Below are 22,017 nucleotides of genomic sequence, written 5' to 3' on the forward strand. Positions count from 1 at the left end.
ATCATTTCCCGCCAAAGTTGGTTAACCCATAGTCAATCCCGTCCTTTCATCTCGGCTTCTTCTTCCCTTTTCGATTATTCCGATTTTCTACAATTCCTTTCACCACCCCCCCAATCCTCCCAAAGGGGCCAGACTCAATATATACACAATCAATCGGTTCATGTCGCAGGCGATACCGGCATAGACCTTAGTTATTCCTGGCGTGTGCACCTTTTCAACACGATACGATCCAACGCCCGTCCCTTCATTCGCCCTCGATCCTCTGATCTCTCACCCTCCCCGCTTCCGCCAAACTCACCACTTCCACCTCCCCCCACTCTCCCTCCCCCAAACGCACCGCTCGATAAATCCTCATGGCCTCAGCCGGGGGCTTGACTCGCCGGAGAGGTGGCGGTCGAGTCGCTGGCGCAGAAGACAATGATGACAGCAGAGTCTCTTCGCCCATATCGAGAAACGGTTCTTCGCTGGACAACCGCGTCCCCGAAACGTCATTCACCAGCGCCGAAAATGGTCATAAGATCGCGTTCGACCCCCGAGACATCAGCGAAACGGAGGAGCGCAGCAAACAGCCCAAGCTCACCCTGATGGAGGAGGTGCTTCTACTGGGATTGAAAGATAAACAGGTTGGGCACTTTCCCCTTGTGATCCTTATCTCGGCCTTTGTTTTGTGGGGCAAATCGAATATACCGGGCGTTGTCTCAATTGCTGACCGCGGCCTGGTTGCTATACTGTAGGGCTATCTGTCGTTCTGGAATGAGAACATCTCCTACGCCCTGCGAGGGTGCATCGTGATCGAACTGGCCCTCCGCGGTCGCATCAGCATGCAGAAGGATTCCTCTCGACGACGTTTCCCCTTGGCCGATCGGGTGATCGAGGTGATCGATGATACGCTGACGGGCGAGGTCTTGCTGGACGAGGCGTTGAAAATAATGAAGTCGAGCGAGAAGATGAGTGTTAACTCCTGGATCGATCTACTGAGCGGTGCGTACAATGGAGTTTATTTGTTATTCCTGGGTTGACATCGTCAAACTGATCTGTTGGGACCAGGTGAAACATGGAACTTGATGAAGATCGGCTACCAGCTGAAGCAAGTGCGCGAACGTCTTGCCAAGGGCCTGGTCGACAAGGGCATTCTCCGGACCGAGAAGCGCAACTTCCTCCTCTTTGATATGGCTACACACCCCGTGGCTGACGGCGGCGCCAAGGACGACCTCCACCGCCGTGTCCGCAACATCTGCAGCAGTCGCACCGTCATCCTTCCCGGCAACACCTGGCTCCCCGAGGACGCTGAATTCCGGTACCTGCGGACGATCACCATGGTATGCGCCGCTTATGCGGCCAATGTTCTGGAGAATGCGCTGGTCACAATGAGCCACGAGGCTCGGGAACGGGCATTCGCGCAGGTGGATGAGTTGTTGGCCGAGTACTCGCAGTGGCCGTTCGGCCGGAGGGCAGGTGGCTCGCAAGCCATCGGAGCCAACCTGGCGCAGGCCATCAATGACGAGGTGAACAAGGCTAAGGACAAAGAGCTCCAGTTGGAGGTACGTACTGCCGCTCAACGACCTCAAACCGCTCCGATAGCTGACTTCCTTGACACAGATTGTGGCAGCATGTTTGAGCGTTTTCACTAGACTTGATTCACTACTGTAGCAAGCTTTTCTTATTCTCATCTCCCGTCCTCTTCTGCTATCGCCTCCCCCTCCCCCCTAAGCTCTATTTCATTTCCATTATCGTCTACTATTATCAACTTCATCGTCTTCCTCTCTCCGAGAACGAGAAAAGCACACCACCATTGCCTCCGCTTTAGGGACCTTGGCCATCTTTCTTCCTTACCTTCTTATTCACAATTTTGGCAGTACTATTACCGGCGTCCCGGGGTTGGATCTGTCGCAGAGTGATATGACCTTTTGTGTTGAACCTACCGTGCTGCGAAGCGGTGACTGAACCCAATGGCATTGAACCGTGTTTTGTACGAGATACTTCTTTACTGATTCGATTCCTTCATTGAAAATGATTCTTCTTTTCATCACGTACGATGGTCGAACAATCGAGTCCCATGAAATCTTTTTCTTTCTGTTTCAGCGCCATTGTTTTTCTTTTCAACTTCCTCCCCGTTGGTGACACAGCCTCGGCTCCGCTAGATTGACATTTGATCTTCCCACGGGATAGGTAGCGGGATCATGTGCAGTTTCGAATCCAACGAGTCTTTCCTGTGCGTAGGTACCGCACCGCACCACACCGCACCGTACCGCATGCTTGCGCAGCAGAGCACTTTGATGTATGTACTCTACTGTACAACGATACAGGGTGTACCTAGTCTTTGACACCCGCTCGGTGCCTGTTGACTTCGCACAAAGTCAAAGCGCAAGGATTATCTTTGTAAAGGTACTAATCTTGTATCAACCCGCCCGTGCCTTCCAATGCCAGCATTCGTTTCCCCCATTGCGAAACATGAGATGTACTTGGGTAGGTACCTTAGATTTGTGCGAGGTACTGGGGTCAACCATTGCATGAGTTTCCTAAGTTATTTGTTCCTACCAAGTGAGGCGAGCGGTCAAGTCCAATCGGTGATCGCGACGTAAACACCCGACTCTAAAGCTTTCTCATGGCTATGTAGTGCTATAATACAGATGGACAACCTCCAAGCCAAGAAAGGAGAAATGAAATTAAGGCTGCAACGAAGGAAGTAAAAATACAAGGCTAATCAAACGAGATGAAGGATTCAAAATCAGTTGACATGAATGACCATCATGCCGCCTCGTCGTCCACCGCCGGCGCCGGCCGCTCCCGAAGCCAGCATGTCGGCTCCTCTTTCAATATCGTGGATGCTTTCCACGCGGCCTCGGATCACATCACTCTCCACTAGCTGGGCGATGCGCGCCAGCGCCTCTCCATCCGGCCGCACCGCAACGAAGCGGCTGAGGACCCCGTTCTGGGGCGGTTCGGCGTTTCCATCGGAATCCCGGTTCTGCGCAGGTGTGGAGTCCACAGCAGTCACTACGACACCATTGGACTTGACCACGCGTGGAGAGTGGGCTTGTTGGAACATTTGGCGGCCGGCACAATCGATGACGAGGTCGACCGGGGCCCAGCGATTCTGGCGGAAGATGGCCCCTAGGTCATAATCTTGGGGTAAAGGGAGAGGAGCATAGAGGATTTCGTCGATCTCATGCTCTTGTCGCAAGTAGTCATCCTGATCTTCGGCATCACACGTTGCACAGACCCAAGGTAGTTGGTTTGGGAACAGTGACCGGGACCGGAGTAGCTGCAGTGCCTGGGCACCAACTTCGCTATTCCGCGAATTCGTAACCAGAACCCGTAATTGTCGTTTCATTCCCTTGACATCCTCGGGAACAAACCCGGCGTACGTGAAGAGAGACTGCCAAGCTGTGAGTGCCGGCAGAGGGATTGCGGCTGCCTCCGCAGCACTGATATTGTTGGGTTTCAGCGCGATCTCATCCTCTGAAGCGACGACGTAATCTGCCGCGGCACCATCACGGGTGTAGTTGACCAGGCCAAACACGACGTCGCCGACCTTGAATTTCGGACCGCCTGGATTCCGGTGGTCATGCTTGGGCGTATCAACAACTGTACCACAGAAGCAATGTAGAGGAATCTGAGGAATGGATTTAGACGGGTTCAAGATGGTAGCTAGGCGTAGTTCATCGTGGCAGAAAGCTGCGGTTTTAACCTTGATAAGGTATTCATTTCCAGATGGCATTGGCGTCTGGAATCCCGAATCGAACTCGACGCAAGAGTCCACCCTTGGCGCATCTAGAGAGGTGAGGTCGGTGATAGCTGTTGACGCTGGTCGATAGTATAGAGCTCTCATCGTAGATGGCACGGTCGTTTGCTCATCCATTGTGGTCGATTTGCGGCTCTCTGGCTCAACTGTAACAGCCGGGTTGCAAAGTTATGATGTGATGCAGCGGCGAAATATGCTCGATAAGGCCAAGGCAAGCAGTCAGCCAACAGGATATAAGAGATTGAGGAGCAACACTGTTCCGTGGATTCACCGAATAACTAGGCGTAGATCAAGCAGGGTTTGTTCCGGTCGCAGATTTTAAGGATGGACCGCTGCAGCCACAAGCGACGTTTGGGTGACATCCTACCATTGACGTAACCCCGAGTATAAACACGCTTATATCAGCAACCTTTTGTGATGAGTCAACATCGATTTCGAATTTCATTCGACGTCACTGATCTGCTCGATCAATCAACATCGGCTGAGATTTCCTCGAGAGGCCTGCGCATTCTGTGGCTTGTTCCCAGCTCATCCACAAGGTGCTCTACCTCCGCAGGATTTTCGAAAACCTTCCATTTATGGTCGGGCACACCGTCAAATGCAGCTTTAAATCTCTTCGGCGAATTCTGCTCGTCCAAATGAGGGACATCGGTGACCTTTCTTATCCAGATTGCCTGAATCCAATCCGGATGTCTCTTGTAGAGTTCAGCATAGGCCTCTGGATCCTTCTGAGTCGAGTCGCCTATGCAAAGCACCTTTCGTCGCGGGAACCAGCCATGAATCTTCTCTGCACGGTCCACCTTGTATTCCATAGTGTTGACAGTGAACGATTTAACCAGCTCGCTCACATCTAGCCAGGATGTATCGCGGAGGATCAGGGTTCCCGGGTTGAAATAGGTGTGAATGAAGCCGTGCAAGAACGGATACAGGTTGTGTGGAGAAGCAGAAAGGTAAAACCATGTAGGCGCAAGGTCTTGTTGGAGCTTGGCATAAAGCTGAGGCATTCCAACGATCGGCTTGGGTTCTTCCACGAAAGTTGTGCGAAGTATACCGGTTGACTCGGAGGTCTTGGTGTACTTGATGGTATCGTCAATGTCGGAAATGACAAGCCAACCCTCCGCGCTGGCGTACGTTGTGCTCATCGTCACCTCGCTTGCCCAGCCGCGAAGGTACGAGCGTAGTTTCGCCCCGTCTGTAATGTGGCGACTGGTTACCCCCACTGTTTGGCTGATAATGCCACTATCATCCGTAGGCCCAATCTGATGAATTTGAGTCGCATTGTTGGGCAAGGGTGTTTCCAACATTATCAGGTGCGCAGGTGTTGTGTGATGTAGAAATGGCTGAAGTCGCTCCGCTATTCGATGACGAGTCTCTTTTTCTGTGCCAATTTCTCCGTCCAGTCCGATGAGATCTGCAACCATGGCCACGAGTTTACTGAGGTCCTTCCTGCTGTCTCTCTGAAACACACAAGCAACAATTTCTGCCCGCCAAAGGTTGAGCTCGGTTGAACGAGACATCGGTGCCTGGTATGCTGTGTTGTCGAACAGCCAGACGGTATGTTCGCGTTCATTTGCCATCTGTATTGTAGGCGAAGGCTTCGCCAGAAAGGATATCAAGAATTGCAACATGGCTGAGTCCCGTTTCCATGTATGAGCCACCTTGGCGACTCGCTGAAGTACTGAAGAGGGTTTGGAGTGTGAGTCGGAGCCCATCTTGGATGCGAGGTGACTCTTGAGGATTAACTTGGAGTAAGAGATGGTCTGCAGCAGTGTAGGTTGTACTCCCAAGCACGAATACTCTGCAATAACTGCAAAGTATCACTCAGGACAGTGTCCTCATATATAGGGCCTGAGAGCGCGCCTGATCTGGCAGACTAGATGGGTCATATCCCGAACCACAAGGCAGTGAAGCCCTTGGTCAAGTCAAGTAAGCTAACCTGAGTCATTCTCTGGTCAGTCAGTCAGAAGAGTAGGCCATAAGGCTGAATGTATCTTGTGGGGTTCCTGGTCGCGAGAACCACACATGTCGAAAGGCGCTTCACCTGCATTGATACAAATAAATTGCCGCTTGGCGCCCGAGTCAGCCTGCAAGGGCTCGTGACCCTATCAGAGCTCGAGGCACAGCGGCTGACCGCTGGCGATCTTCTCTTGCGTACCAATGAACCGGCCATTTGCCCTAGTCAGATGCAGGGAATGTGCAGGAACTGGGGTAGAGGACAATCATGGTCACTGGGCATGTAAGGGGATGCCGGCCCCGTTGGAGGTCGGATCGTATCACTTCCTCCAAGAATAGATTCCATAAGTCATCGTAAGCGCTCTTTTGCGTCTCCGCTGCGTTATAGAGTATTGGAATAATCGCCACCATGCATGCCTGCGAACCACAGATGCGGTGGACGTTGCCTTCCATGACAGTTCGTTGCCTTATGAGTCGTTCATTGCAGGGTTGCAGTCACACAGTAAGGTGCGGAATAGCGGGGATGCAGTCTCCGCCTGAAACATTTTGAGGCGGTGCTTTCGCGCGCAGCCCGCCAAGTGAGAATAAGAGTCCGTTCAGTTGAGGAGGAATAAAGTCGGAGAGAAAAGAAGATGATGCGGAGGGAGGAAAAGAAAGTACAATGTATTGTACGTACAGTAAGCCTTCAGGTTCTCAGGGACGCGGCGCGGTTCGGGTCAGTGGGGTTACCGGTTTGGGTAATCAGATTTGGGCTCCCCTTCCCTTCTTGGGAGCAAGACTTTGCACCCATAAAGTCGGCAGCCTCATCTCGCATCTATGAATACAACTCGTATCGAATGGGTCAATGGCTAAGTATGTTTGTTTATACTTTCTTCTTAACATCACGGAACGATCAAGCTTGTTACTGGTGTGTTGACAAGCATAATCTAGGTTGTACACGATCACGTGCCCGTCTATTCTCTGCCGCGTCTCCAGATCAATATTGCAATTCACAACCTTGTAGCATGTTGATGATATGCTCATAGCATACTCTAGATCGAAGACTAGCAATTGCCGCCATGTCATATCAAACCCTGTTCCAGAGTACATACAACGCGCGTCTTGAACGCGTCTATACACGAAAAAAGGTCTCCGATGAGCCCCAACCGTCCAAGCGGAAAAAGGCATCATCTTATGCGAAACTCTTTGATCGCATGCCGATACCAAAACCAAGAAGAATCCACGAGGTTGTTGACCGGAGTAGTGGTCAGGTGTACCTGGAGTCTTCCAAAGAGCCTTCCTTGGCCTCTTCGAAGGGTGCGTCTTGGGTCCATGAGACGCCTTTCCTGCCTGAAAGATGGGGCAAACAAGCCATTGCGCGTGGTGCACCTTCGTTGAGGCATGCGGCAACGAGACAAGCTCTGTCGGACCAAAGAAATCTTCGACCCGAGCTGTTTGCCGCCGTGCCATGGCGGCTCGCACAGTCTTTGTGGGATATACTTGGGCAGTGGTATGAGGTGGTGCCCATCCTCCCTGAACAGTTACAAGATCCTAATTCTCTCGCGCTCAAAGCAACAAACAGACTACATATGCCTGGAAACTATTTGCAACGGCATATCCCGAGGAGTTCCGTAAGATTGCTGCGGACCGTGTCATGAAGGTCGAGAGTCCCCTCATGCCAATGCAGGATTACCTGAGCCTGGTCAAAAGTGACTCGTTGAACTGGGGAGCGATCTTGACTCTGGCTGCCACATATGCTCGAATTCCTGACCTCGTAGGCTTGGCCAACATCCCAAATCTTATTGCGCTGGAGATTGCCACACCACTGCAGTACGAAGGCGTTGAGGACGAGAGCGATGCGCCTATGGTTGATCTCAATGATCGAGTTGTGCGGTCGTGGAGCGAGTTGGCACAGAACTCCGCGGGATTCGCAAACCTGAGGGTCCTGATGTTGCAATTTCAGTCCAACATCTCGTCTGTCGCACTAAGTTACCTCTGTGACTTACCGGCATTGCAGCTCCTGGTGCTGAATGGGTGTCGTGCCATTCCAGCCGGCGCTGCGGCCGGGTTTGAGTTAGAGGGCTGGGCTGTGGTGGATATGGGTGAGGTGCCAAAATCTTTGCAAAGCATCTACCAGAACACGCTGCAGATCGATGGGGCAGAGAAGCCGACCTTCCCGATTGATACCCCTACCTTCTCTCTTCAAATTGGACAGAAAACTCTCAAAAGCTTACGCGCGACCTCGAAACAAAAGCATCGTGCCGTTAGCTATAATCCCATTTGTCTTCGTCGCAGCAAGAATTATGTCGAACCGCCAGTGAAGAAACAAAGAACCACTTCGGATCAAAGACCCGCAGGCCCAAAACGGGCAGTAATGAAAGAGCGCAAGCTGAAAGATCTTGGGGGTCTGCTGCAGGACTTTCTCTAGCTGGAGTGGATACGCGTGATGGATGATGGATGATGTCACTTGCAGGAGACAGGCGCATGAGAGCTCTCTGGCCCGTACCTGTACGGATGCAAGCGCGCGGGTGCCTGGTGATCGTGCAGATGACCTGCGTGTATTGTCTTTGACTTCCAAGGCTCCATCTGCTCGTCGTTCTTCTGTGAGCGTTATATCCATGGAAGTATTAATACGGAACGCATAGGGGTGTTCTGGATGCCCCAGGCCTCCCTGAGTACAATGACGCTGGCATGACCAGTGGGAAGACGCTGATTGGCTGACAGCCGCCGCCTCTCCCCGCGCTACTCCCGACCGGTTCAAGTTGACGCCAGTTGTTCCCCGCCTTGTGATTGTGACTCGATTCAATGACTCCATCTTCCCCAGTCCTCGTTTTCTTTTCTTTTCTGACTGTGTGTCTTGGCTTATCGCCGTGGACAGGCTACCTTGATACTTGACCTCTGATTCGCTTTCTCTGTTGGTGTCTCCAGCAGGAGTACTGTACCTACTGCACCTACTGCACCTACTGCAACCTCACCCGAAACTCGGGCATCGCCTGCCTCCGAACTCCCTTTACTGGCTTACCCCTCTTCGACCACACCCCACGATGACCGACTACCCTATCGATGCGGCGGTGGAGAATGATTCCAGTGGATCAAATATTGCATCACCTCGCTCCAGCACAGATTCCCGGACTGCTTCTGTGGGCAACCGATCTCTCCGACTTTCATCTCACGCACCCGGTCACCAGCACCGCCAAAGCATGAGCGAAAGCCTTCGCGGAACTCCTGGATCTCCAAGGGCTCGACGACAACCGTCGCTCACCCAGTCCGCCATCCAGAGCCTCATTGATAATCCTCCGGCTCCAAACAATGTCAACTCTGCATTTGCCGGTCGCGACTGGCGGGAAATTCAGATTGGCGAGCTCGTCAGTCCGAACGATTTGAAATTCGTGGAGCTCGATACCGGGATTGAAGAAGCGACGAATGTAAGCGACCAGGAAAAATTTCTATAGTGTTTCTTTCTTCTTTCTTTTCTTCCTGCTTGTTTCTTCTTCTCAAGGTTTTTTTTTCTTTTTCTTATCAGAAAGACTGACAACAATAGATCTTGATCGATACCGCAGCTCCGGTACTCTTGATCCGAGAAACGCCTGACCAGAAGTCTGCCGTGGGCACGTTCGACTACTCCGACCTCAATGCATACCTTCTGTTGGCAGCAGGACTGACGCAACCCGATGAAACGTTATTGGCATCGTACGAAGAACTAGCTCGAAAGGCGAAACAAGGCATCAAGATTCCGCTGAAGGATGTCAAGGATCTTGGCAGGAAGGAGCCGCTGACAACGCTTCCTGCATCAGCCAACGTGATGACGGCCGTGCAGACTTTCGGAGGAGGCGTACACCGCGTTGTGGTAGTCGATGAACAGAAGGACAAGGAAGTGGTGGGCATCTTCAGTCAGTACCGGCTGGTCAAGTTTCTCTGGGAGAACGGACGTAGCTTCCCGGTGATTGATCAGCTGTATCCCCAATCCTTGCATGAGCTGGGAATTGGTTCGCGCGAGGTCATCTCAATCAAGTATGTTCCATTTTCAGATGCGAGTGCTGCGTACTGACGCCTTCGTTGCAGTGGGGACCGGCCGCTCTGCGAAGCCCTCCAGGTCATGAATGACGAGGGGGTTTCATCAATCGCCGTGGTGGACAACCATTTCAATGTGGTGGGCAACATCTCAACAACCGATGTTAAGGTATGTTCCACTGTACTTGCATAGCACAGGCGTCACTGACGTCGATAGCTACTCACCCGGTCGTCCTCACTCCCACTACTGCGCAACACCTGCACGCATTTCATCTCCGTGATTCTGTCTACACGTGGCCTGGAAGAGGGCAAGGACTCGTTCCCAGTGTTCCATGTAAACCCGACTTCGACTCTAGCACATACCGTGGCCAAGGTGGTTGCGACCAAGTCTCACCGGTAAGCCTAGTAGTATCTGCTCCAGATAGTGCCCAGCCTGACAGTGAATCATAATCCAGCCTGTGGGTCACCGACCCCCTGTCGCCCGCCTCGTCAGGGCCTCCGACCCCATCCCATTCTTCCGTGCACATCCCTCTACCGACGACTACGCAATCTCCGCCGCAGACCCCCGCGATCGGCAGCAATCCGAGCCTACAGGCCCCGAATTTCAGCTCTGCGCACCTGCCCAGCCCGCCCCAGTCTTTCCTCGGCGCGACAACCATGGTGCCATCGATCCCTGCGTCCGCTCTGCCGGGGGCGCGGCTCTCGGGACGCCTGGTGGGGGTGGTGAGTCTGACGGATATTCTGAACCTGCAGGCCCGGGCGAGCGGGCTAAGTCCGGCCGATCCCGCGGAGAGTCGGAGTCGACGTCGCCGGAGCAGCAGCTCGAGTGTAAGTGTGCGACGCAGTGGGGAGATTGGGCGGGAGTTGTTCAGTGGGCGGATTGTATAGGTGAGGATGACGGGAGGCAGATGCAACCAAGACAGACCTTGGCTTCACTTCATCATTTGTTTTTCAATCAGCTTAATCCTTATCAAGTGACAATACATACATGGATACCATCCACATATCCACATACATGACTGAGTCAGACCTGCCTCTGTTGGACGCATGTAGCCAATAACACGTGACCAATCCCCTCGCTCCTTACCCTAAGACATCGAGGTCGCCAAATTCGCCCCCCCCCCCCCCTCACAGCATCAGGCCATCCATAAACACACCTGCAGTACCTAGCTAGCTAGAATCTGTCAGAAAACGCCGACGAACCTCCGAAAGAGTACACCCTGGAACCGGGGAGGGAAGAGGTGTGGGGGGGGGGGAGCGGCAACCAGAAGTACTGCCCGAATCCTCCCATCCCTTCACCCTCGGCAATCCAACAGTAGTCAAACAAACAACAAGAATTAGCAAGGACAAAAGGTTTCAATGTGATGGCAAATAGAATAGACTCCATTCCCTAAAGCACCCTGGCACCTTAGCATAGCCCCTTTCGCCCCTTAGTGATCTTAGTATCAAGCGTATGTGCGTGGCAGCTGAATCGGCGATCGATCCACTACGGCCCGCCCAAAACAATCAGTCAGCTGTATCGGCCATCCCCGAGCGAAACTTTGTTGGGATAGGCAAGCGAGTGAGCTCTTCGACCTCTCATAAATTGGGCCAATTTGAGCGAGCGAGCAAGCGAGAGAGGTTCTGCGTCTCTGAGAAGGTGATTGATAGAGTTTTAGGGTTATCCGTGGGAAAGGAAACACTTTTTACTTTTGGTACAGTAAGTACTAACTAACTCGGTAGTTCGCCTCTGGATTCCTCGGTAGGTAGTTTGGGGGGTTCCTAAAGGGATGGGCTGGTTTGGGGTTGGTTCGGGGTTTGGGCGGGAGACAGAGACAGAGAAAGTGGTTAGTTAGGTAGAGGTTCGTGTGTACAATTACTTTCCAGCACTTAAGGGAGGCGAGGTCATGGGATCATTTAGGTGTTGCTCGGGGGATTGGGGAAAAAGAGGTTCAGAAGCGAGGGGGTTGTATACGAGCTATGATGGATAGCAGGTCGGTCGATAGGTTGACGAAGAAGGGATTGTTCGGGGATGCGAGCGAGCAAGCGAGCAAGAGGAAGCGAAGCGAGCGGAGGCAGTATGGGCGATGTATGCCTGTATGCTTGGGGTGCCTCTAGACCATCAATGCGTGCAATCACCCGACTCTGCAGACGAGGCAGACGCAGTGGAAGATAATTCCCCAGGCCGCTTGGGCTCGAACACCAAGTCCGATCCTCCCAGACTAGAGTTTTAGACTGACTGACTGACTACTACGTACTTCGTACTGTCGTTGGATCCAGAATCGATCGCTAAGTCTGACAAACCCTAAATCCCGAATGCTCAGCCAGCTCGTAGCGAATCATCGAGCTATGAATCAGAAACCAGATGCATTTCAAATCCATCCCTCCCTGTTCCAAATGTCCCTCAAACTCAGTTTTCAATTGTAGTTCTCTCAACCAACATCAACCAACCATCGCTGCGATTGTAGGACGTCTGGCTAGAACCCCGCTGCCAACTGATCAACTGGACCTGGAAACCTGCAGCCCGACCCGCTTGCGTGCATTAGCCCTGATCTTAGTGACCATGTAAGATAAGTCGGTAACGCCGATACCCAACCCTGTATTTAGTAACCACTGCAGCACAGACCAGAACCCAAAATAATTTAACGATCCACCCCGATGGATCCAATCAAAATCGATTATCAGGTATTAGAGTTGAGAACCACCATATTCCAACCACCCCACACAAGCTTGGGGGTATAGGCAGCGGGCAGCGGGCAGCGGGCAGCGGGCACTGGCCAGCCCCGCCCTGATCATCTTGAAGACTTCTTCGACCAGCTGGTTCTACAGTCCATTTGCATGTTGAGTACGAGAGACACATTCCTCCAATCCTTGCCATTCTATAGTGCGAATATAGGTACAGTACATGGATATACTACACCGTCCAAGATTGGACTAGCAATAATCTAGCCCGCAGTATCAGACCAGACCATACTGACCATCACACATCCCAACAGCACACCACACCACACCACACCACACCGCACCACACCAGCCCATAGTACTGTACCCACTGTCCTTGCTTACGGTATGGATATAGTCCACAAGCAGAGAGTGAAAACTCCCCCCAAGAAATAAGCACTCTATCCCCGATAACCTCGCATTGCAGACAGAAAGCTTAGTTTTCCCCCTTCAAAATCTAGATTCTTCGGTGCATGCATGCATGCATGCCATTGAATATCCCAGATACCTACCTACCTACTTGGCTGGCTGTGACTATCGACTGCAACTTAAATCCCCAACCGAAGGCTCCACCTCGAACCAGAAGAGCTCCAGTGATTGTGAAGCAGCAGCAAGAAGAATTTTCATCAAAGTCCCGCAATATGCCACCATGACATAGGATGCATGCAAAGAACAATGTCGAAGTGAGGGAGGGAACGAAGGTGAAAAGAGATTTGACTCCAGGTCTGTACTTCTCCAGATTGATCGGCAAGGGATCGCTGTTTGCGGCATGCATGTCCTCGATGTAACGCTGCGGGTGCCTTGCCCTTGCCCTTTTCTCCACCCTTTTCTAATTCCGTACAGACAAGAAAAAAAAAAAAAAAAAAAAAAAAAAAACTCTTGTTTCGTCCACGGATCTGGCTTATCCTGGATCCTGACTGAATTCGCTTGGACGCATAGTCTGCATTGTAGAATCCGGAGGGTCAACTCACACATACACAGAGAAAAGTGGGAACATAGGTAAGGCATCGTCTCTCATTATTTTGTAGTAGTAGTAGTATCAGTATCAGTAGAAGTAGTAGTAGTAGTAGTAGTAGTAGTAGTAGTAGTAGTAGTAGTAGTAGTAGTAGTAGTAGTAGTTAAATCACTATATCCATCACAATTGTCCGTACCTGCTCGCAGATCGGATCCCATCAACGCCATAGTCTTCGGGTATTGCTGTCCTGCTCCACCTCCCTCCCTCTTTCCACCTCCCTCCTTGTGTACAAATTGTACAAATATAAGTCCAGCCCATGCACAGACACTCCGGCCTCAAAATCCTCCCAACCGATCAAGTAATAAGACAAAAAAACTAAAAATAAGTATAGGGTGTAGAGTCACCGACAGAAAGAAGAGAACCCAACGAAACACGCATCAAGCACTGATGGGGTACTCTTCCAATGTGAAGAATTCGTCAAACCCCACGTCCGCCTCCGGCAGCTGGCTGCCACTACCCAGTCCAAATGCGAAGCGGCTGAATTCATCATACTCGGGATCCAGATCATCCGCTTGGTACGTCACCTCCACACCCTCCTCCTTATTCAGGTCCAGTCCCCAAACACCCCCAGGGTTCTGCCCTGTGGAGTGAGGGGAGTGTGGCGTACTCGGCGTAGGACATAAGTCGGGCGTGGGGATAATAGGCTCGGCAGAAGATCCCATGTCCTGCCCACTGCCGCGCGGAGAGCTCATTTGCGACATCGTAGTAGTGGTCGGCAGGCCGTGTGCCAAGATTGTTTGACCTGGTTCCGATCGGACGCGGTTGTGTTGGATCACGTTGACCGGGCGGCTCATCGCCGGAGTTGGGGGAGTCACCGTAGCAGCAGCTGTGGTGGTTGTTCCTCCCACGGCAGGAGTGCCCATCAATGGAGAAGCGGCCAGGGTGTGGACTGGAATGACCGGTGCGGACGCCATGCGGTCTCGGAACTGCCGCACCGGCATCGCTGCCATCTCACCTAGAGAGGCTGTAGGCTGCTGTAGCTGAGGGGATAGATAGCCTGCAGTCCAGGGAGAGCGGAAGGGCTGTTGCGGGCCGAGTTGCTGCTGCTGATGGGCGACGGGGGACCAGGTGGGTCCGCCCGCCTGGGCAATGTAGGATGGCACTTGGCCCGCCGACGCAGGAACAACGTTGGGATACGACGGCGACTGCGCAGTCCCGTCCAACGTAGGAGAGAGCACGTAGCTGCTAGGGTTCGCCGACAGCGGACTGGTCATTGGGCCGGGCTGCACCCTGCAGTCCTCTGCGATGGAAGATCGCAGCCCGGACAGATCAAGGCTCATCTTGCGTATGCCGTTGATCGAGGCTCGCGGGTTCATATGCGCACTGGCAGCTCGCCGCTGATGCAGTCCACCGCCGGGACGTGCACCATGCCAGGCGGCCATTAGGTTCCGGTTGAATTCGGCATGTAGCTGCATGGACTGAGCATGCAGCATCCGATTGATCTTCTCTTGGTAGCGATCATCAACCTCTTCGTACATCGCCTCTCGCTCCACAATGTCTCTGCTGATGAGGAGAGCCTTGCCTGTGCGTTGCTTGTGCAGGCTGGAAGCCCGGTTGGCCGACTCCACGCGGGCATCGAGGCTTCGATCTTTCCGTCTCGAAGCTGCAATGAACGCCCTGGGATCAATCAGCATAGGACAAGCCTCTGGAGTCTGGGTGGCACTTACCGTTCCTGATTTTCCTCTTTCGTGCGAGGATTCGGGGCGACATCGAGGTCGATGCCAGGAGATCCCATTCTGAAGCAGTGTTTGAGAGTCGAGGAAAGTGTGGGTGGTAAAATGTGAGCCGAGAGCAAGACTGCAGTCAAATGAAGGCTGTAGAGATACAGAAGCCCTGGGGCTGAAGAAGAATAGACAACGATAGACGGGTAATACCTCGTCCTGAGCAGGGCCAGAAATAAGATAAAGAAAGAAGTTGTAGAGAGCAGCCAGCAAGAGAAATTAAATAGATGGTTGCCAAGGAGGGGCATCCTACGCTGCAAAGCGGACAACGGAGTGGTTCAGGCCGAGAACCTACTGTACTTGACTACCGGAAATGCAAGCTGGGGAATCCCAAGCTGACAGGCGAAGAGACGGCCGAGTCCAGACAGAATCAGCCAGAGAGCAACCATAGCCACGGCTGGGACTCCCCCCGGGGTGGGTGGGGGGAGGTCTGGCGAGTTCTCAAAGTCTGCTGGAACCATGGGACGGGCAACAGCTAGAGTTCTTTGCGGAGCTGGGTCTGAGCATCCTGGACAGCTGGCGAGAGTACAAATCCATGGGAGGACCTGAAGTCATTCCCAGTTGTTCGAAAGGCAAGGTAGCTAGGGAATGCAGTAAGATACGACCGGAACCATTGTTCCAAGGCCATGATTGCGAGGGTGAGGGTGTAGAGGAAAGGAAAGGCTTGCAGACGAGCATCAGAGAAGAGAAATAGAGGGGGAGAAGGGAAAAGTAGACGACGGAAGGAGGGGAAGAAAGACAAAGGATAGTGTTGGTTGGGTTGACTGATTGCTCGTAAACCCTTGAGGCTGTCTTCAAAGTCAATTGTTCGCTTGCAGGACTGGAGCGAGTCTCTATTGATGAACAACAATCTGAAGGAAGGGAGGAAGAAAGATAAGCTGCCAGCCAGGAGTGTTTCATACTTCCCTTACGGTATGGTATTGTCATCCTGCAGCCCACTGATCGCCAATCCTACCCAGAGCGGCAAGAGCAATCGGACTTAGGCGGGACATCAGCTTAGTCACCACACTGATGGAGCGATGGAGGGCTGCCCCACTGTCAGCCTGTGGGGTTCTTGTATTGAAACTTGCATGATGAGTGGTAATCGATCGGTATGGCGCTACTGTAGGTACATACATGGATACGATTCCAACTGAACAACGGGTGAGTTTTGTACCTCTACTTTAGTACTTACTATTCAAGTAGGTAGGTACAGGACATTGACTAGCTAGACTCCCTTCTCTCCTCTGGCTCATTACTCAGCTGAGAACGATGTGATTATTGACTGCAGACTTCGCCCAATGCCGTCTGGTTATTACCCAATCAGGAAATTGCCCTGAACACGAAGATGACAGTCTCATCTTTGAAGCTGTTTGACCCGGAGGCAAACAGTTGACGGATTCCCCCCCCTCTCTTCAGTCTCAATAACAGACAGACAACTTTCTCTTGTATGATTTGAATTCCCCCATCCTGGTGATCACTACCACCCCCGTAACCACCTGGTCGGTTATTCGCCCCTCTCCCCGCAGACCAGATCTGAGAAGTCGAAGATCTGGCAGATCGCAGCTGCCGACTCGATGGCACATGTACAGTACTTGCAGTACATACCCGTGGCAGATCCCGAAGGAGCCCGGCAATAACCTTGGGATGCGAAGGAAAGACGTCCTGGTCTGTGCCACCGCCACCCTTCCCACTTCTTCGTACTGCACGCCTGTCAACTCACTGTCAGCATTCCCATCAAACCCGAGAGGTCTGAACGGGACCATTCCAAATCCTCAAGGCTCTCCTTGAACTTTACTGTCCCTGTCGGCTCTTGCCTTATCTCACTTCCTTGCCCGGCCCCCACTCCCCCCGCTCAGCTCACACACCCTTTGATTCCCCTCTTTAACTTCACAACCAATCCTTGTCCCAGCCATCCTTCTTTCCCCTCGCCGGCCCAGCAGCCATTCGGCCGAGCACCCTGGTACGCTCTCTCGGCAACGACCCAATCCATTCTGAGGGACAATGCCCGTCTCAGGGGTTCTATCCCAGCTTCATTCCCGAATAAACCTCCGGTGGCTGTCCAGGGCCACCCCAAAACAGGGCCTGAGAGGGGTGGACAGTCCGCGTCAGGAAACAAGAAAACATTGGCAGGAAGGAGGGGAAGATCTTTATCTCCAAGACAAGAGACCACATTTCGCTCACTTCTTCAAACTGGCTCAGGTATACATGGATACGAAAAACTATGCAGGCTAGTTGGGAAATCTCTCACAAAACAAAGCAAAAGCCGCATAAGTCACAAGAGATTCAGATATCAAACACACCACCATGTCTGGAACGGGTTCAAACCATATGTCTAGGGGAATTCCCTCCGTTCGTCTCCTCCCCTGACTCTCTGGTCGGGCGTAATTCAGCTTTCAGCTCTTTTAGGCAATTCCCAATGACGGAACCATGCCCTGCTCTTCTTTGCGCTCGCTACCCACCCGGTACGAGACGCGGAACCGCATCTTGATCGCGTTTCCTTTACCCACCGGAACCCTATCCACCAACATTTCCTGTTGCACCCCGTTCGCCTGTGAGGGTGCAATGTCCCGTCCTGACTGCGGCCGCAGTTGCAGTGTGTATGCCTGTGCGGCTCCGTTAGCATTTGATCTTTGTAGGTCAACCGGGGGGAAGAGGGGAGGGGGGCTCACCTTCTCCACGGCCACTTGAAAGTGTAGTTCACTCAGTGGCTGGTTAGAGCTGTTGGAAAACAGGGCTACCACATGAATCTGCTGCGTTTGTTGGGGATGTCGGCGCGCCATGAATTCAATTCGGAGGGTCGAGTTTAGCACCTGTACGCGGTTCATGCTGGGTAGCGCGTTGCTTTCCGGTAGAGATGAAGCGAAATTCCATTCGTCCTCCTCTCGCGCCTTGATCTGGCTGTTTGCTGGTGGCGCAGGCTTACTTCCCATTAGGTCCAACAACGAACCTGCTGGCGGCTGCGAGCTCGAGGCCTTGCCGGAGGGCAGAGGACTGGCCTGTCGCGACCCGGCAGACACCAAGGACGCAAACGGATCGAGAGTAGGAGGAGGGGTTGCTGTAGCGGGAGAAGAAATAATGCTCTGGGGCCGCCCACCTGGGGCGGGCGTGGATGACTGTGAGGGCGGCTGAGATGTGTTCATCGAAGAGAAGATGTCATAATTGGGCCTGAAGCTAGTGGACGCTTGAGGCATTGGTGGCGTCGCGGACGTCGTAGGGGCTGCGAGACCAGGTATTAGCACGCATCAACGTCACAAGGTATGTAAGTCGCTTACCAGGCCCCAGCGAGATTCCACCATGAGCCGGAACAGGCTCGTCTATTGACAGCCCCAACAAGTCATTCTCCAAAGAGTTACCTCCAGTAGGGGCCACGGCCCCATTGCCGTTGGCGTTCGGTGCGGGTTCGGGATCAAAGTCGATGAGGGAAAGTTCATTGTTAGCGTTCTTCGACACGCCCGTTGTCGTGCCCAGAGTACCCTTGGGAATCTGAGAGGCCGCCTCCCAGTCACCCTTCTTGACAAGCTTGTATCGCTCGATCGTGCGGTGTATACTGTCATTAATCTCGAGCAGCTTCTGTACGGCCTCTGGATCATCCGACTCCTCCTCGCACATCTTCTGGATCTTGGGATGGGCACTTTGGAGTGCGCTCGCCAGTTCCTTGTTGATAACTGTCAGCAGGTCTGTGCCGGTTTTGAGAGATGAAGAACCTACTTCGAATACGTCTCCTTCAGCAACTCGGTCGCCCGGCTGGTGGCTCTGCAGCATTTCCTCCAAGATCTTGGCCTTTTGCTGCACCTTGGCCACCTCTTCTGCCGCCTTGGCCCGATAATCCGTCTTGTGTCGGTTGTCGTAACCGGCCATGACCTTCATCAAGCGGTTGGCTTCTTGCAGGTCGGCGGGGGTACCTCTGCGAATTAGCTCCTGCAGCTTAGCGGATTGAGCCTCACGCTCTTCCTCTTCCATTTCTTCGGCCGAGCGCAGGTTCTTGACGGGTCAGCAGAGCGAGCGTTCAAAACAAGAGAGGGCAAACTCACGTCACTGGGATTCAGGACCGCAGCATCCTCATGGCGGATCTCGGGGAACACGTAGCCCTTGTAAAGTAGCAGACGGTGCATGTCCCGAATGTGGCCCAGGTCCTCCTTGTACCTCGAAGTCTGACAGATCGTCTGTCGCCACTCCTCAATGGACTCGAGGATGCGGTGTTGCACGCGCGAGGGCCGTATGGCCGGGCGCTCCGGGAAGCGACGGACCAGCTCATTGAGGAATTCCTTGGTGCTGATCTGAAGATGAAAGGGATAACCGCAATTCTTCACGCAAATGTCGAGCAACTAGCCGAAAGGGTCTCGTCAGTCTATGTTTCGCGCCAGCTACCCGGTGACATGTTGAGGCCACCTACTGCCAACGCCAGTAGCGCCACGTTTTGGTTCCGCGAGTTGATCAGATGAACGATCTCGATAGCCGCTTCTCGAGGTCTGCGGGCGGCCATTAGTTCCGATGGGCGCTTCCCAGGACGGCGGCGATGCGCAACGCCAGGCCAAGAGACTCACGCATTGCCTTTCTTGGAGTTTATCAGATCGGCCACTTCGAGATTCAGGGCGAGGTTGGGTTCATAGTGGGACAGGTCACAGGCATTTCCTGTGGTAGTGGGAGATAAAATATGAGCAATTCATCATATTTCTGTAAAGCTTGATATATTGAAGATTGTGGTGGTGGGGAAAATCCAGGCGAAAGAAAACAAGAAGGAGGGGAGGGGGCCACAGAAGACACATACGGATAGCTCTTTGTAGCGGTGTTAAGCCCGGGTCAGCGTAGGCACCGAAGCGGTCCCTCGCTGCCATACGTGCTGAAGCGGCCTCCAGGGTGAATTAATTGAAAAGAACCAAAGGGAGAATGAGAAGAATAAGGCGAGAAAATTGAAAAAAGCGAATATTGGGTAGCGCGCGCGGAGGAAGATCGGAGTCGGGGAACGGTTTAAAGTAGTGGTAGTAGTAACAAGCAGTGGGAAGAAGGAGGATGATGATGATGATGATGATGGAATAGGTGGAATGAATCAATGGGGGAAGCGGACAGGGAAGAATGAGGGGAACTTCTTTCCGTCCCGATGCCGGGTTAACCTGACAGGGCAGGACGGGCTTGGTTGGTTGGCTGCTCTCCGTCACTGCCTGCATTTTCTCGACTTCTACACCACCAACCTTTGCACCTTCACCTCCCTACCTCTTCTAAACACTGCACACCAGTTTCTCGAAAGAGCTGTACATGCTTGCATCCTGTTACCTTACGCAATTCAATATACTCTTCACCCTGACTATACAGATCCTCTAAACAAAAGCCAAAAATCACACCATGGTCCGCCACAAGAAGGACAACTTCTCCCGCGGCGGCAAGAAATTCTCCTCCGCCCCGCGCTCTCGTCCCCCTCCCCGCGGCGGCGGTGGTGGTGATGGCGACAGTGACACCGAGCAGGGCGGTTACTCTCGTCCTCCCTTCAAGGCCGCCTGCTGGGACATGGGCCACTGCGATCCGAAGCGATGTTCCGGCAAACGATTGATGAATTTCGGCCTGATGCGCGAGTTGGCGATCGGCCAGCGCTTCCCCGGCGTCGTGATTTCGTATGTTTTGTCGCGAGCCCTCACCCGACAACCGCGCACACAGCCATGGCCCCAGAATATCGATGGTTGCGGATCGTGGACTGTCGTTGCTAACATCCTTTACATTTTCCCAGGCCCAACGCCAAAAAGGTCGTCTCCCCCGCTGACAAGGATCTCATGGAACAATTCGGTGCCGCGGTGGTCGAATGCTCTTGGGTGCGCACCAAGGAGGTCCCTTGGTCCAGAATCGGTGGCAAGTGTGAACGTTTGCGTACGTCTCTGCTCCCTCTCTCCCTTTATTCCATCTACATGCATCCTTCTCGATCAAGTCTAATGTGTTGCTGGGCTGTGCTTCACATAGTCCCCTACCTCATCGCCGCCAACACTGTCAACTACGGCAAGCCTTGGCGTCTGAACTGCGTCGAAGCTCTGGCGGCCTGTTTCTGTATCTGCGGCCACGAAGACTGGGCGCGCGAAGTCCTCAAACCCTTCCGCTACGGGGAGGCCTTCATGGAGATCAACGCCAAGCTGTTCAAGCGCTACGCGGCCTGTGCCGATGAGGAGGAGGTGAAGCGCGCCGAGGAGGATTGGCTCGCCAAGATCGAGAGGGAATACGAGGAGAATCGGGCCACGGGGGCGGACGACATGTGGACCGTCGGAAACACGAACCGGAGGGCTGAGAGTGATTCGGAGGAGGAGGATGAGGACAAAGATGATGAAGAGGAGGAAGAGGAGGAGGAGGAGGATAAGGACCCGTTCGCCATCTCGGATGATTCGGAGGAGGAAGAGCAGATGGCTGCGATCAGAGCGAAGATCTTGAACTCCAAGGCGTTCCAGAATCCCGAGGTCGAGGAGAAGGCGAAGCCCGAGCGGATCGCGAGGCCTGAAGAAGAGACGGTTCCACAGCAGTTGAAAGAGGACTCGGATGCGGAGTCGGGGTCGGCGGAAGGCGGCAGTGATGATGAAGAGGATGCTTTCGATAATATCATCAATGCCACCCCCGTCACGGATCGCACTGGCATTATCGCGGCTCAGAAGAAGAAGCAGAGAGAGACGGTCAGTGCCTCGTTTTCGAGGACGGTGGTCGATGCGCCCAAAAGGTGGTAGTGGTAGTCCGTCTTGGGGCACACTTGCACTCAGACAAAACTAACGAGATATCATGGAACTATAATGAAACACTCATGAAGTTTATACAGTTGGCATACGTGTGTATCCTGTGCCATTGCAGATAGGGTATGCTTAAGAACAACAGACCATTCTGACCATCCAAAACAAGCTGTGACCGCCAAAGCTAAGGAAGCAGCGAGAATAGCATGACAGCCCATA

At 53.1% G+C, this 22,017-nt stretch overlaps 7 protein-coding genes across 7 annotated transcripts; 4 read left to right on the forward strand and 3 right to left on the reverse strand.

Moving 5' to 3' along the window:
- BO86DRAFT_46457 (GOLPH3/VPS74 family protein) lies at nt 1-1,746 on the forward strand. The gene is made up of 4 exons (XM_025677406.1): nt 1-623; nt 735-981; nt 1,048-1,541; nt 1,600-1,746. The coding sequence occupies exons 1-4, from the start codon at nt 354-356 to the stop codon at nt 1,648-1,650; spliced, it is 1,062 nt and encodes a 353-aa protein (XP_025529206.1). The 5' UTR covers nt 1-353; the 3' UTR covers nt 1,651-1,746.
- Nucleotides 1,747-2,547: 801 nt separating this feature from the next.
- BO86DRAFT_447088 (uncharacterized protein) lies at nt 2,548-5,457 on the reverse strand (the record flags this gene model as incomplete). The annotated part of the gene is made up of 2 exons (XM_025676564.1): nt 2,548-3,891; nt 4,338-5,457. 2 exons carry the CDS (start codon nt 5,455-5,457, stop codon nt 2,729-2,731), a joined length of 2,283 nt encoding a protein of 760 aa, XP_025529207.1. The 3' UTR covers nt 2,548-2,728.
- An 875-nt stretch (nt 5,458-6,332) lies between these two features.
- Nucleotides 6,333-8,413, forward strand: BO86DRAFT_46542 (uncharacterized protein). The gene is made up of 3 exons (XM_025677407.1): nt 6,333-6,550; nt 6,629-7,194; nt 7,260-8,413. The coding sequence occupies exons 2-3, from the start codon at nt 6,757-6,759 to the stop codon at nt 8,103-8,105; spliced, it is 1,284 nt and encodes a 427-aa protein (XP_025529208.1). The 5' UTR covers nt 6,333-6,550; nt 6,629-6,756; the 3' UTR covers nt 8,106-8,413.
- A 308-nt stretch (nt 8,414-8,721) lies between these two features.
- BO86DRAFT_309237 (CBS domain protein) lies at nt 8,722-10,576 on the forward strand (the record flags this gene model as incomplete). Its single annotated transcript, XM_025667805.1, has 5 exons — nt 8,722-9,102; nt 9,219-9,688; nt 9,740-9,857; nt 9,906-10,084; nt 10,144-10,576. The coding sequence occupies 5 exons, from the start codon at nt 8,722-8,724 to the stop codon at nt 10,574-10,576; spliced, it is 1,581 nt and encodes a 526-aa protein (XP_025529209.1).
- Nucleotides 10,577-13,780: 3,204 nt separating this feature from the next.
- Nucleotides 13,781-15,138, reverse strand: BO86DRAFT_398058 (uncharacterized protein; the record flags this gene model as incomplete). Its single annotated transcript, XM_025673525.1, has 2 exons — nt 13,781-15,020; nt 15,071-15,138. 2 exons carry the CDS (start codon nt 15,136-15,138, stop codon nt 13,781-13,783), a joined length of 1,308 nt encoding a protein of 435 aa, XP_025529210.1.
- Nucleotides 15,139-17,423: 2,285 nt separating this feature from the next.
- BO86DRAFT_426600 (VHS domain protein) lies at nt 17,424-19,941 on the reverse strand (the record flags this gene model as incomplete). Its single annotated transcript, XM_025675520.1, has 8 exons — nt 17,424-17,709; nt 17,776-18,323; nt 18,379-18,760; nt 18,815-19,087; nt 19,138-19,431; nt 19,500-19,575; nt 19,651-19,738; nt 19,875-19,941. 8 exons carry the CDS (start codon nt 19,939-19,941, stop codon nt 17,509-17,511), a joined length of 1,929 nt encoding a protein of 642 aa, XP_025529211.1. The 3' UTR covers nt 17,424-17,508.
- Nucleotides 19,942-20,288: 347 nt separating this feature from the next.
- BO86DRAFT_387921 (ribosome biogenesis TSR3 family protein) lies at nt 20,289-21,956 on the forward strand. Its single transcript, XM_025671720.1, has 3 exons — nt 20,289-20,712; nt 20,826-20,962; nt 21,053-21,956. The coding sequence occupies exons 1-3, from the start codon at nt 20,447-20,449 to the stop codon at nt 21,796-21,798; spliced, it is 1,149 nt and encodes a 382-aa protein (XP_025529212.1). The 5' UTR covers nt 20,289-20,446; the 3' UTR covers nt 21,799-21,956.
- The last annotated feature ends 61 nt before the right edge of the window (nt 21,957-22,017 follow it).

Source organism: Aspergillus japonicus (genome assembly GCF_003184785.1).
Source record: "Aspergillus japonicus CBS 114.51 unplaced genomic scaffold BO86scaffold_14, whole genome shotgun sequence".
Lineage (NCBI taxonomy): Eukaryota > Fungi > Ascomycota > Eurotiomycetes > Eurotiales > Aspergillaceae > Aspergillus > Aspergillus japonicus.